This window comes from Alternaria novae-zelandiae (genome assembly GCF_023758075.1).
Source record: "Alternaria novae-zelandiae strain BMP 2774 chromosome Unknown scaffold_7, whole genome shotgun sequence".
Taxonomy (NCBI): domain Eukaryota; kingdom Fungi; phylum Ascomycota; class Dothideomycetes; order Pleosporales; family Pleosporaceae; genus Alternaria; species Alternaria novae-zelandiae.
In genome coordinates, this window is record NW_026056967.1 from 1235654 (window position 1) to 1248884 (window position 13231).

General features: G+C 43.0%; 3 protein-coding genes across 3 annotated transcripts; 1 reads left to right on the forward strand and 2 right to left on the reverse strand.

Annotated features, from left to right (window-relative positions):
- Positions 1 to 29: 29 nt before the first annotated feature.
- Positions 30 to 1075, reverse strand: J4E88_004420 (uncharacterized protein; the record flags this gene model as incomplete). The annotated part of the gene is made up of 2 exons (XM_049398065.1): positions 30 to 415; positions 469 to 1075. The coding sequence occupies 2 exons, from the start codon at positions 1073 to 1075 to the stop codon at positions 30 to 32; spliced, it is 993 nt and encodes a 330-aa protein (XP_049256510.1).
- Positions 1076 to 1808: 733 nt separating this feature from the next.
- Positions 1809 to 3727, reverse strand: J4E88_004421 (uncharacterized protein; the record flags this gene model as incomplete). The annotated part of the gene is made up of 2 exons (XM_049398066.1): positions 1809 to 3496; positions 3544 to 3727. The coding sequence occupies 2 exons, from the start codon at positions 3725 to 3727 to the stop codon at positions 1809 to 1811; spliced, it is 1872 nt and encodes a 623-aa protein (XP_049256511.1).
- A 915-nt stretch (positions 3728 to 4642) lies between these two features.
- Positions 4643 to 7828, forward strand: J4E88_004422 (uncharacterized protein; the record flags this gene model as incomplete). Its single annotated transcript, XM_049398067.1, has 2 exons — positions 4643 to 6859; positions 6908 to 7828. The coding sequence occupies 2 exons, from the start codon at positions 4643 to 4645 to the stop codon at positions 7826 to 7828; spliced, it is 3138 nt and encodes a 1045-aa protein (XP_049256512.1).
- Positions 7829 to 13231: the final 5403 nt, after the last annotated feature.

Sequence of the window (13231 nt, forward strand, 5' to 3'; positions counted from 1 at the left end):
TAATCGCACGCCCACCACATATTTCACCCTCACGTCTCCGGCCTAACCCTCCCCCTCCTCTCCCTCATACCCTCGACCCTCCGCCTATCCTCCTCAAACTTCCTCTTCAGCAACCCCTCAGCCTCCTTCCTCCTCTCCCTATTCTGGAACCTATAAAAGTCATCGGTAGCCCTGTGATTCCTTTTCCGCTCATCCAACTCAGCCTTCTTCTTCTCCGCCTCTTCCAACCTAGCAGGCCCAACACGACCGCCTCTTGTAACCGTCATGAAGCCTTCCTCGTCAGGAACAGAGCGCGATGTCTTGCGGATGCGGTTTCGCGCTGTTTCGAGAGCGTTGAATTGGGTGAGGTAGGCGTTTAGCGAGGCTTGGAGGAGGGTGGGGGTTGGGTAGATGAGGGTGTTGTGGGATTTGTAGCCTGTTGTTTCTTGGGTTAGACGTGAAATGAGTGAGGGGATTGTGAAGACTTACGCTCAACGCCTAGTCCTTCTCCTCCCTTCCAGGATATGCTTCTGCCTTCTTTTACGGCCTTTTGGATCTCCTTCAGAGCTCCCCTGGCGCTCTTTTTGTCTACGAAGACGACGACGGCGCCGCTCCCGCTCTTACGCACTTCGCTGTTCCATAACCGTGGTAGCGCGCTCTCGGCGTCTTCCACCACACCCTCTGCTATCACCGCCGCGTCATCGGTCCTCTTCCTCTTCTTGCCTCTCGAGGTAGCTGAGTCGTCTTGCGTCGTAGGCTTATCGCTCTTCCAGCGCTTGTGCATTGGTTGCGCGGGGACCGAGGCATCGAACTCGACGCGCTCGACCATGGAGCCGCCTAATTGTTCCTGGAAGAGCGCGCGGATGTTGCGCTCGGATGCGTCGACGGGTACGTTTGCGATAAAGAGGCTGCGCTCGTCGTCGGCAGTGGGTATGCTGGGTGCGTGCGGTTTGACGTAGACGTAATGCTTTGCATCGTTGCAGTGCGCTGGCAGACCAGACAGTGTGGGTAATGTGAGGGGAAGAACGGTGAAGTCGGCGACTGTTTTCGGCGTTGCTTTAGACTTCTTCGTCTTTGGCGGCGCTTCGGGTGCCATTGCGGGTGTGGGTTGCGACGGGCGGCGCTGTGTGGTTGGAAGGAGTGTCGGTCGGCCTTCGAGAGGACTTGGTGTGAGACTTTTTACAGATCGGCTTCGGGCGCAATATGTAAGAAGCGCGCCGACTCAGTACTTGAGGGTGCAAATGCTGGTGTGGAGGTCTGTGTATCCGCGCAAGTCGAGCTCGTGGTGGAATTCCGTTCACGAAATTTTGGCAGGGGTGTCACGGTCGCGTTAGCGCAGCCGGCCGCCCACGCTCTCACTGCCTTCCAGATGAGCCATGAATTTGTTATATATCACCCTTGAACAATGCCAGACATGTGCTGATTCGAATTAGACATAATATTCGTATATGGTGACTATTGGTATGCAAGCAAACAAATTGCAGTTTTGAAATAGCACTAGATACATGCAGATGCTATGGCGAGCCATGCGTGAGCAGGGCAAGTAAAGCAATAAAGTGGATATCAATGGGAATCATAATTCGTAACGACGGTGAAAGGCTGTCTCCTATCAAGGTGTGGTGATCGACCGGGCATGGTTACGTCTTGGCCAAGCCGAATAAGCAAGTGGCAAGACGCAGTAATCATGCGCTTGGGGTCGCAACGCCATTTTGTAAGCGTAATCTGTGAGGGTGTAGTCCAGGATGAGATGGTCATCCTAGCTCTATATGTGCAGCGAAAGGGCGGTGTAGAGAGAGGCGGAAGTCGATTGGATGTTAGACGTCGGTCGCTCAGTTGAACCCTCCTGGGATGCTCTTCATTGGGGACTCTGGAAGCGAGTGGAAGGCGTCGTCCTTGTCCTCCTTCTTTTCGTCATCGGGTGACGGCTCGTGAGAGTACTTGGGTTTGAGCCTGTTGCCAATCTGCTCGAGTCTGTTGTCTTCTACGGAAGACAGAGAAGAAGTTGAATCACCGCGCATAAGCGAGGGGGTTGATTCCGGGCTATGCTTCGGTACGGTTGGAGAGTTCAGGGACCCGTCTGAGTTCGTTGAGACGCGGTTGCGGAATGGATTTCTGACCGGTAGAGCAGGAGGCATTGGCTTGGCAACTTGGACGACGCGTGCGCGAATGGCTTGTGGGGCAGCGGCCTGGTGGACCTCGTGGACGATTGGCTCTTCCTCAAACTCATCTTCCTCCTCTTCATCTGATTCCGAATCGGAACTTGACTCGGAATCATGAGCCTCTTCAGTGGCTATGGAGTTCCGAGGAGAGCCGTCGGACTTTGGGCCGGCAGCTTTGTCTGTCTTTGTTCCTGCAGCGGTAGGTGTTGCTTCTTCGGCCTGTCTGTCTACACTCCTTGCGCGTGGCGGAGTAGCTTGCTCGACCCTGGTTTCGGGTACTTCCACTATGGGAGGAGTAGGTGTGCGTGCGACGCTTGTTCTTGGCGGCAGCGTGGGGGGTGACTTCCTGATGGTCGGAGGTGGTGGCGGTAGATCGTCGGTCTGGGTGCTCATGTCAACTGTTGGCGTCCGGGGTTCCAATACGCCGCTGATGGTGCTTGTGCGCCAACTCGTTGGCCGACTGCCAGCATAGCTCGAGCGGTCCATGCTTCTCCGGAATGTAGAGTTTCTGAAAGTGTTGTAGATGGGGCTTGTGGGGCTCGGCTTGAACTCGAATTGTTCACTTGCCGGACGGCTGTGTGTGCCAGCTTCCCTGATCTCTAGACCAGCTTCTTGTAGTGCCAGTACGCCATACGGGTCGGGGTCAACAGCGTCTGGAATACCAAATGTCTTATCTTCCGGACCTGTAATCTCGAAGTCGGCAGGTGGCGCCTCGTCTGGTATCAAAGTCTCGTCCACGTCCGTATCGCCTTGAGCCGATTTGAGAGTTTCCATGAGTCTCCTTATCTCGTAAGGCGGGTGCCTCACTTTGCCAGCCAAAATGTCTTTGACTCCTATGCGTTCGCCATAAAACCGTTCGTTCTCGTCTGCTCGCTCGATGATGATAGTTCCGTCTAATTGGAGGCCAGCATAGAATCCTCGCGATTTGATATACGTGAAAAGTGGTGACTGTCGCTTGTGGATCTCCGAATCCAGTATGCCGCCAACGCCGGCTGGGCCTGCGACTGCACTGATTTCACCTCCCAATGTGCAGCGGATGGACTGGAAAGCCTCCATGGCCTTGTCGGAGTTGATGACAATCACGCAGTCGTAAATGTCTACCCCTACGAGAAAGCCTACACCCACGGTGTGCATCATGATGCCTGACGGGGGTGACCATGTTCCATCGGCCTTGCGTGCGACCAATATGCCGGCTCCGCCAGATCCGGAGACCCAAAGACCGGAACGCATGGTCGTGAATATGCATAGGCCTTTGGCATTCTGGATGACCTTGGAGGGTATCTTCTTGAGGACTCGTTGTTTTCCCTTGGGGACGTCGGTGGTGATGGGTCGGTCTTCTTCCTGGTAGAAACCATCCTCTGCGGGCGTGTCAGTACTTGGCGGGACGCATCGGAAGTTGACGTACTGCAGAAGCTTTTGAGGATCCTCGCAGCCTTGTCCGACTCGATGTCTAGCGTCGTAGGCCAGAAGGCTTCAGAGCCGACCTTGTTGGACAGTCGATTGACGGGGGCACCGAGCTTGTCAACCCACGTGTAGACCTTGTCGAAACCTTGCTTTGACTGCGTCTTCGCGGTGGACCAGAGCGCCATGATGGCGGGCTATCGACGGGCAGCACTACGTCAGAGGTGGGCCGAGGGGTATGAGTGCGCAGCAAGCAGCATTACACATTAGAGATGAGAAGCATTCAAGTAGGACAACGCGCACGAGAAAAGGCAAAGAGTTGGGTCAGGCGACGGAAGCAGCGGGTGTGGTCGACCAGCGGGCTCCAACCGTTTTTGAGTCGCACGGTACGTCAGCTGTAGGCTAATGCTGGCGGAGGCTGGCGACGGCGCAGTCTAGCATCGGGTACCTTAATAAGGAACCCTAGGCATTACCAAGTGATTTGACCCCTGCGCTCCACGACTCGACAAAAGACTTAGTGAGGGTGATGGGATATTGATTTACCAGAAACAGCCCGTAGCGGGGTTGAACACGGGTGGCAGCCACACCATCTCGGGGTATGCACGTCGCCTGATTCGTTGTGAAGGCACCCGTGGACGCTTTCATGGCGCCGCCACCAGGAACGAGCAGAAAAAACCAAAAGTCAAGACAAGCGGGATGAACTAGGCATGCGTCGTGAATCATGCGCACGTGTCGTCGAGTCTAGATAGCCGGGCGGGTCTGCAATCTAAAAGCAAGCTGCGAGCAAGACATCCATGGACGCAGGTGCCGCTCTTGCACGGCGCGCGCACTTTGTGAAGCCGGAGGAAGGTTTCGCCGAACGCCGGCCCGTGGACGCGCCAAGCCGAGCGCGTCGCTGGAGCTCGTCCAGAGTTTATGTTTTGCGACCGCGACAGTAGCTAGACCAAGAACAATCGAATTCTTTCACCACGCGAAATAATTCATTACGGCGCATGTGCGGCGCAACGTGTGAACTGGGAAATTAAGTGGAGAAAATACCTTGGTTTTGGATCCCTGTTCGCCTGTTCCACCGCGTACCCAGGTAAACTTGCGACTAGAGAGCAATGTTTCGTGGATCACCGTCAACACCCGGCCGCAGCTACTACGACGACAGCCTACACGCACCCTCGACCACACCCGCTGGCCCTCCACCTCTAGACGAATCGCACTATCCCTCCTCGACACCAGCTGGCCCGCCGCCAGGCATGAACCAAGGACTCTTCGGCAATGCGCGCCCAACCTTCAACCCAAACAGCTATGACTACGCCAGCAACTCGCTGTTTGGCAGCTCACCGCCCAAGGGAAGCATGTTTGAGGGCAATGGGCTCGGCTCAATAGGCACTTCGACTTCCGGACGGCCCCCAACCCAACGCGGACGCATCGCAACCTCTGGCCAGTTCCAAGCGCCCGCACACACACTACACCAGGATGCGGAGGGCGAGTCGGAAGAGGAGTACACGGATGAGGATCAGGAAGAAGATGACGACATGGACGAAGACGAGGGCACCGAGGAGGACGAGCCGCTCTCACCGCAGCGCCGCAACAAAACACAGAACAGGTTCTCCCAGTCAATTGTCTCAAGAACAAGCGCAACCGACATGGAGCCAAGTCCTGCCTTGGTGCGGTCAGGCGCAAAACAGACGCGATTCGATCTCCTTGCGCTCGCTAAGGGCCTTACTTCCAACAGCGACCGACAGGCTCTGCGCGAGTCCGACCAAATCATATTGGAGACGGAGCGTCTGGTTGAGAAAGTCCACGAGTCTCTTCAGTCAGACTCGCCAGACAAGCGGACTGAGGTGCTTGGCACAGTCGCTCAGGAGCTGATCGCAACTTGGCCAGATACACACAGGTCGACTTCGCAGGAGCTGTCGCAAGCCCGCCAGCTTGCTGCTCTTCTGCTGACCCTTCACAACCCCCCACAGATTGGCCTAAACCAGCGAGCCTCCGCCCTCTCCCTCGTAGCGCGAACCGATTCGAAACAATACACACCCATCCCGCGAGTGCTGCTCGACTGGCTGAACAGCACATTCCCTCAGGTCGAGGCCGAATTGGTGTTGAAGGAGACCCGCGGGTATTCAAGACATTCCTCGTTCTGGGAAGCTGTCCATGTGTCTACTGTCAGGGGCAACTTCTCGCAGACTATGAGACTACTTCAGGGCGCTCAGCTTGAGCACGCCGAGACAGCTCAACACGACGGATTGGGCACTTCAGGTTACGTCGGGTCACACCTCTCATACGCAAACCACGCGCTTCGGGAAGCAATCGATCTCCTCCGGGAATGTCCAGCCATCGCATCGGAGGATTGGGACATCAAGGGACACGATTGGAGCATCTTTAGGCAGCGCGTTCACCAAGTGAGTGCTAGCTTGGAGGAGTTTGCCGAGGGCGAAAGTGTGAGCCGACACTCTATCTCCCAGCCTTTCAAGGCGGCACATTTTGGCATATCGCAAACTCAGGCAAGCTTCCAGCTTAGTGTGGCCAGTCGCAAAGCCGAAAGTAAAGTGCCCTGGTCAGTGTACGAGGCCCTCAGCACGGTCTACAAGCTCTTGCTGGGCGATGAAGAAGCGATCCTCGAATTATCGGCCGACTGGATCGAAGCAGTAGTGGGTCTGAGCGTCTGGTGGAATGGAGAAGAGGAAGATTCCGCACAGGGTAGTCTGGCCGCAAGCCGTCGCTCCATCATGCGGTCTCAACGAGTTCGCCCTGTCGACGTGACTCCTGTCAAAGCGTACTGCCAACGGCTATCTTCCGCGCTGGCGGCTGTCATCCAGAACAGCGACGAAGACTTCAGTGTCAATGCTGTCGACCCTTTCGAGGTGGGCATAGCATGTATACTTGATGACAACATTGAGGGCGCGCTCCAAATCCTGCAGGGATGGTCCCTCACCATGGCTTCTGCGGTCGCGGAGCTTGCCAGTGCGGGAGAGTGGTTCACAAGCGCAAAGGGCCTCATGGATCAGTTCGACCAGAGTGATCTGATGGTCCTGAGTTACACTGAACAGCAACAGCCGAAGGGTGTGAGAAAAGACGACATACTTATTGCCTACGCCAATCTGTTGCCTGCCAGAGGCGAATTCGAGGCTAGAGACGGTCAAACATCCAAAGAAGGATGGGAGATCGCGGTGCAGATTCTCGGTAGACTGGACGACGGCATCACAGCAAACGAGCGCATTGAGCGGATACTGAACGACTTGCAACTCGAGTCCTCAGCTCGTGTCGACAAGATCACCCAGCTTTGCCATAACTTGGGCCTCTCACAGCATGCCGTCATCATCGCTCAGGTATGTTACAGAGCAGGAACACTCCCGGATACAAGCTGACAGTTGCAGAAATACGCCGACCATCTCCGCACCAACACCGAGAGCTATGGCGATACACTGCTCTACTACGCCCGTGCCCACGACGCACAAAAGATTCAAGAGGTGCTACGAGTCTTGGTCGCCCACTGCCTTATCAAGTCGACCGCCTATCCGCCTCTAGATGAACTGGACGAGTCGCTCAACTCGCTCATTACTTCACCAAAGCAGACCCTGACAAAACTCGCAAGCCTAGACTCTGAGGCAGCTTCCCTCCTTTCAAACCATCTGAGCGGTTACGCAACAATACGCAAATACTACGACCTGCGAGATGAAGAGGTGTTACTGAAGCCCGGAGAGAAGCCAGCACACCGACCCATGGCACGGAAACGAGCTGCAGCGAACGCGCTCATGGTCATCATCGCCAGCGCGGCATCCAGCATCCGTGGAGGACTGTATGATCCAGAGATAGAGACTGTGGTTCAAGTCGACGTTCTCCTACCGTTGCTAGGCGAGGCACTCATCTTTGTCAACCAGCCCAAGCGCACATTGACGCTCCGCCACTTGTACGACCTCCTCGCAGCCATCGAGGACCTTGATACCGCACCTAGCATGATCCGAACGCAATGCGAGGAAGTACTTGCGACTACCCTCCTCTCCGCACACGACCCCAACGCCTCTCAACAATTATCGAAATCGACATCGAATTTGACGACAGCGTCAAGCCAATATTCGCTTATAGGCTCAATTGATTTCGGCTCCGCAGATGGTCAGAGTGCAGAGGGCTCGACGGTCTTTGTCAAGGGTGGACACGTAGACGATAGCAAGCGTGGGTGGGACTGGCGGAAAGGCTTCCCGAAGGGTGCAAAGAGTGAAGATATTATTGCAGTGCTAAGATTGGGAGTTGCGAGGGAAATCGGCAGAGCTTTTGCTGAGGGAGAGGTCACCGCTTAGATGTCTCGTACGGAGAAATGATACCACTATGTAATAGTAGAAAGCGACTTGGCTTTGGCCACTATAGATGATATTTGGACATTGCATCCTCTCACACTGAAGAAGCAGCGTTCTGTTGACAAAATGATTGAGCAACCGTGAGCGTTACTAACAAAGGTACATTAATTTCATAACACGCAAGAGGTGTTATACCGTATGCTTGGATTATTCATCACCCCGCAAACAAAGACAGTGTTCACAAGCATCTTCCGTGTAAGGAGGCTGTACAATAGTAACAGGCAAAAGTAATGTATAGTAGAGCGATTAGAGGTCCTCTAACCTAGCTAATATACTATAAAATAGTTTAATACTTAGTATAGCTACTCTTAGTATTAATAACTACTTAATACTTCTTTTTTATACTATTTACTAAAAAAAAGAAGTATTTAAAAGTTATCTTATTTTAAGCTTCTTTTATAATACTATAAAGCTAATTATATAATTACTACTACTTATTTAAAAAATTTAGGTACTAAATTTTAACTTAATCTTTTATTTTATTTTATATATTTTTAATAAAGTTAAAATTTAAAGAGAATAAAAGCTAGTATTATAAGTATCTCTTTTAATAAAATTTTATAAAGTATATTTTTTAAAGTATATACTAAAGTATTATTTTATATAAATAAAAGCTCTTAACCTAGACTCTCTAGTCTAAGTTAGAATAACTTACCTATATACGTCTACTTAATATAGCTCTTAAGCCTACTAAGACTATATAGCGCCTTAGGCGCCTACTACTTTAAGTAGCTACTTAGCTAGTACCTTTATAATATACTTATACTTATACTTACTTACTATACGTTTATCTTATATACTATCTTATATACTATATAATATATAATTACTCTATACTATATATATTATATTATATTATATATATATATATACTAATATACTAAATATAGCTTTATATTTAGCTACTTTTATAAAAACGCTATTACTAGTAATATTATAATACTATTACTATTACTATTATATATAAATACTCTACTACTTATATATAAATACTTATACTAATATAAAACTTAACTAATATATTATACTACGCGCTTTATAGGCGCTTATAAAATATATAAGTATAGCTCTAACTTATTTTATACTTTTATTACTACTACTTAATTTTTATAAATATTTTCTATTTTTTTTTTATTTTTCTTAGATCTATTATTCTTCTTATTCTTTCTAAAAGGTACTTACTTTTTTAGATCTTCTAGCTTCTTAAGCTACTTCTTAATAAATATATTAGCGCTTTCTATATATATACTATTAGCTATAAACTATCTTATATACGTATATATATATATATATATATATATATACGTCTATATATACGTCTACGTATATATATATATATATATACTTTATACACTAAGATCTTTAATAAACTTACTAAATAACTTAATAATATCTTTATTTAATATCTTATGTAACTACTTTTTATAGTTTATACCTACGTTCTTTTACTTTTTAATAGTCTTAGTATTTAGATTTATAAGATCTACTACTTATATAAGCTAGTATCTCTTTATACTTAATTAGTAACTATATATATATATATATATACGCTTATAATACTTACTAGCCTCTTAAAGTAGTTTTATAGAAATCTTCTATATACTTTAGCTTACTTATATATTTCTTACTTTATTAAAATATATTTAAGAATACTTTTATTAGATTCTAGCTCTAAAGAGTCTAGGCTAACTTAGTATTAGCTATAAATATCTTAGAATCTCTATTATAGCTTAGTAGTAATTTATCTCTAGTCTTTTTAGAATAATACACCTACTTATAGTCTAATATTATATATCTAGTATTTAACTAACTCTATTATTTAATATTTAAATTACTTTACTCTATAATACTCTTATATACGCTATTTAGATATAATAAGCTCTAAAGTAGGTCTCTCTAGCGTAATATAATATAGTAGTAAGTAAGCTATACTATTTTTACGCGTAATAGATAATAACTAGAAAAAATTAGCTCTTATATCTCTAAAGGTAGTAATACTATCTACTAAGAAACTTATAGACTTATTAGAAGCCTCTTTAGGCGTTGCTAATCTAGCCTTAATTATTAGAGATAGTAATACGCTATTAGAGCTTATTTTAGAGCTAACTAGGCTCTTATAGACTACTACTACTAAAGGTAAAGATAAATAAACTACTTTAATTTATAAACTTAAAAAGTTATATAAATAGAAATAATTAGAGCGTACTTATTAAGACGTAGCCTATCTTAAGAAATTAAAGCGTAAAGTGCTTATAGATAACTACTTAGCTTTTAAAAAGAATATTATCTACTATACTTTAACTATAAAAGGTAAGCTCTAGTTAAACTTAGAAGCTTTATACTCTAAGAACTTAGAGATATTTACTACGCGTAACTACTTATAGTATAACTACTAGGTGCGTAATTATAAAACTATTTTTAGAAAAGTGCTCTCTACCTTCTTTATAGATACCTAGAAAGTAAACTTTACTATAAAGTTTTTAAATAAAACTACTTACTCTACTTAGAACGCCTACTTCTAAAACTATATAAGACTTAAGGCGTTTTAGATACTTATCTAGAAGAAACTTAAAATAGTTATACTTAATACGCTTAGTTCTAAGTTATTATAACGCTTTATAGCTTATAATAGGCTTAAATAGACTAAATAGAGGCTAGATTAGAATTCTAACTCTCTTTTAGCTTATCTTAATATACTTTAAAGTAAACTAAATAACTACGCTAAAGAGTAGCGCTGTATAGACTTTATAAGCGCTTTTCTTTTTAATATTTAAAAAGAACTCTTACTTTAAGACCTAGAAGACTATAATATAGTCTCTAAGCTTAATACCTTAGCTTACTACTATTAAAGTAAGATAAAGCGTACTACTACGCTTTTTAAGTATTTAGCTTATAAAGATAGATTTTATAGCTATTAGGCCTAGAACTCTTTTTTAGAGCTTTCTTAGACTTAGAAAAAGGCTAAGAAGGCTAGTTTAGTAAAATCTAATTTATAACTAGCTAAATTAAACTAAAATAGTTTAAAAGACTCTAATATAACTTATTAGAAGTATAATAAGACTAGATACTTCTAAAAAAACTATCTAAAGTCTAAGAGAAACTCTAAAGGCTTATCTAGTTAGAGATTAGAAAAAGGTAGTAAGTAGAGAAGCTAGAGTTCTTCTTAGCTACCTATGTTACCTTAGACTTAGTATTTTAGAACTTAGAACTTCTTTATAATATACTTTACTCTAAGCTAGTAAAGCTACTAATAGTAAAGGTATTACTTAGCTAATTAGAGCCTATTAAGGCTCTAGTAGATAGAGGTTTCTAGTTAAACCTTATTTTAGTATTACTTACTATAAAGTAAGGCTTACTAGTTTACTCTTTATTTAAGCTATTAGTAGATAAAGTAAATAGTAAAGAGTTAAAGATTTATAGTACTACTATAGTAACTATAAAGGTAGTAGATTCTTATAGAAAATAAAAGACCTAGAATATTCTATATATTATTATAGAAGTTTATAAGTATTAAGTATACTTAGATCTACTCTAGATAGACGCGTATTATCTAAAGATTAGCTACTCTATATAGAGGCTACTCTTTTAGAGCACTAAGTCTAAGAATAAAACTATTTATAGAAAGATTACGCTAAAAAAAACTAAGAAGTTTAAAAAAACTATACGCAATTTTATAGTAGATATATATAGCTATCTTATTACCTTAATACTCTAGTCTAGTCTAGAAGAGGCTAAAAAGAGTAGTTTACTCTTATAATACGCTAAGTTTGCGTACCTTAGATTAGAAGATAACTTAAAAGTTTTTACTAACTATAGTCTATAAGACTTAGCTATTAACTTACTATCTAGAACTATAGTACTCTATTAGCTATTATATAACTTTTCTAAGATAAAGTTAGAGCTCTTATATAAGTATTTAGATAAGTACTTAGTGTAAGAGTAGATTAGGTATAGTAAGTCTTTAGTAAAGGCGCTTATACTCTTTGCTAAGAAGAAAGATAGTAGTATATATCTATACGTTAACTATAGAAGCTTTAATAAGATTACTATTAAGAATTAGTACTTCTTACTACTTATTATAAAGTTTTTAGAAAGATTAGCTAGCGCTAAATTCTATACTAAACTTAATATAAAAGAGGCTTACTATAAAGTACGTATTAAGAAAAGTAATAAGTAGAAGACTACCTTCTATATAAGATATAGTAGTTTTAAGTATACTATAATATCTTTTAGCTTTATAAATACTTTTACGTAGTTCTAGGCTTATATCTATTAAGTTCTTATAGAATTAATTAATATAACCTATATTATATACTTAAATAATATTCTTATCTTCTCTAATATAGAAGAGAAATATAAAAGCTATATTAAGAAAGTCTTATATAGATTACGTAATATAAAGCTATTTTTAAAGCTTCTAAAGTATAAGTAGTATACCTAGCGTACTAAGTATCTTAGGTATATAGTTTTCTCTAAGAGAATATAAATTAATAAGAATAGAATTAGAATAATCTAGAAATAGTCTAAGCTACGCATAGTGCGTAAGATTTAGATATTTATTAGCTTTATAAACTACTATAGGTAGTTTATTACTAGATTTTTCTAGCTTACTCTACTATTAACTAAACTAATCTAAAAGAGGCTAGAAGTAGCTAAGAGTAGCTACGCCTAGTAGAGAGAAAAGAGTTAAGCTCTTAATCTTAATAAAGAAGCTAAAGAAGCCTTTTAGAAGCTAAAAGACTCTTTTCTAAGTATTTCTATTTTAACTTACTTTAAGTAAGATAGAAAGACTAAGACTAAGATAGATACCTTAGGTAGCGTAATTATAAGTATATTAAGCTAATATATACTAAATAGAGCTAGAGAGTACTAATAGCGTCTAGTTAACTTCTTTTTATATAAGCTTATTATAGTAGAGTATAATTATAATATATATAACTAGAAGCTACTTATAATAGTTAAGAGTCTAAAGCACTAGCGCTAATATCTAGAGAGTGTATACTTTAACTTCTAGACTAACTATTAGAATCTAAAATAGTTTATAAAGACTAAGACTCTTAACTATTAATAGATTAGATTTTATATTATACTATCTAGGTTTAATTTTAATATCTACTATAAGGTAGAGTCTACTAACTCTATAGATAGGCCTTCTTACTACTTTAACTATATAGTAGAAGCTTAGAAACTTACCTAAAAGTATAATAAAGCTTTTATCTAGCCTATAAAAGATTTTATAACTAATAGTAATAGAACTTCTCTTTTAGTAGCTATAGTGTAAATATACTCTACTAAGCGCACTAAGAAATAATAAGACCTTACTAAGAGTTTAGAGAGCTTTAACTA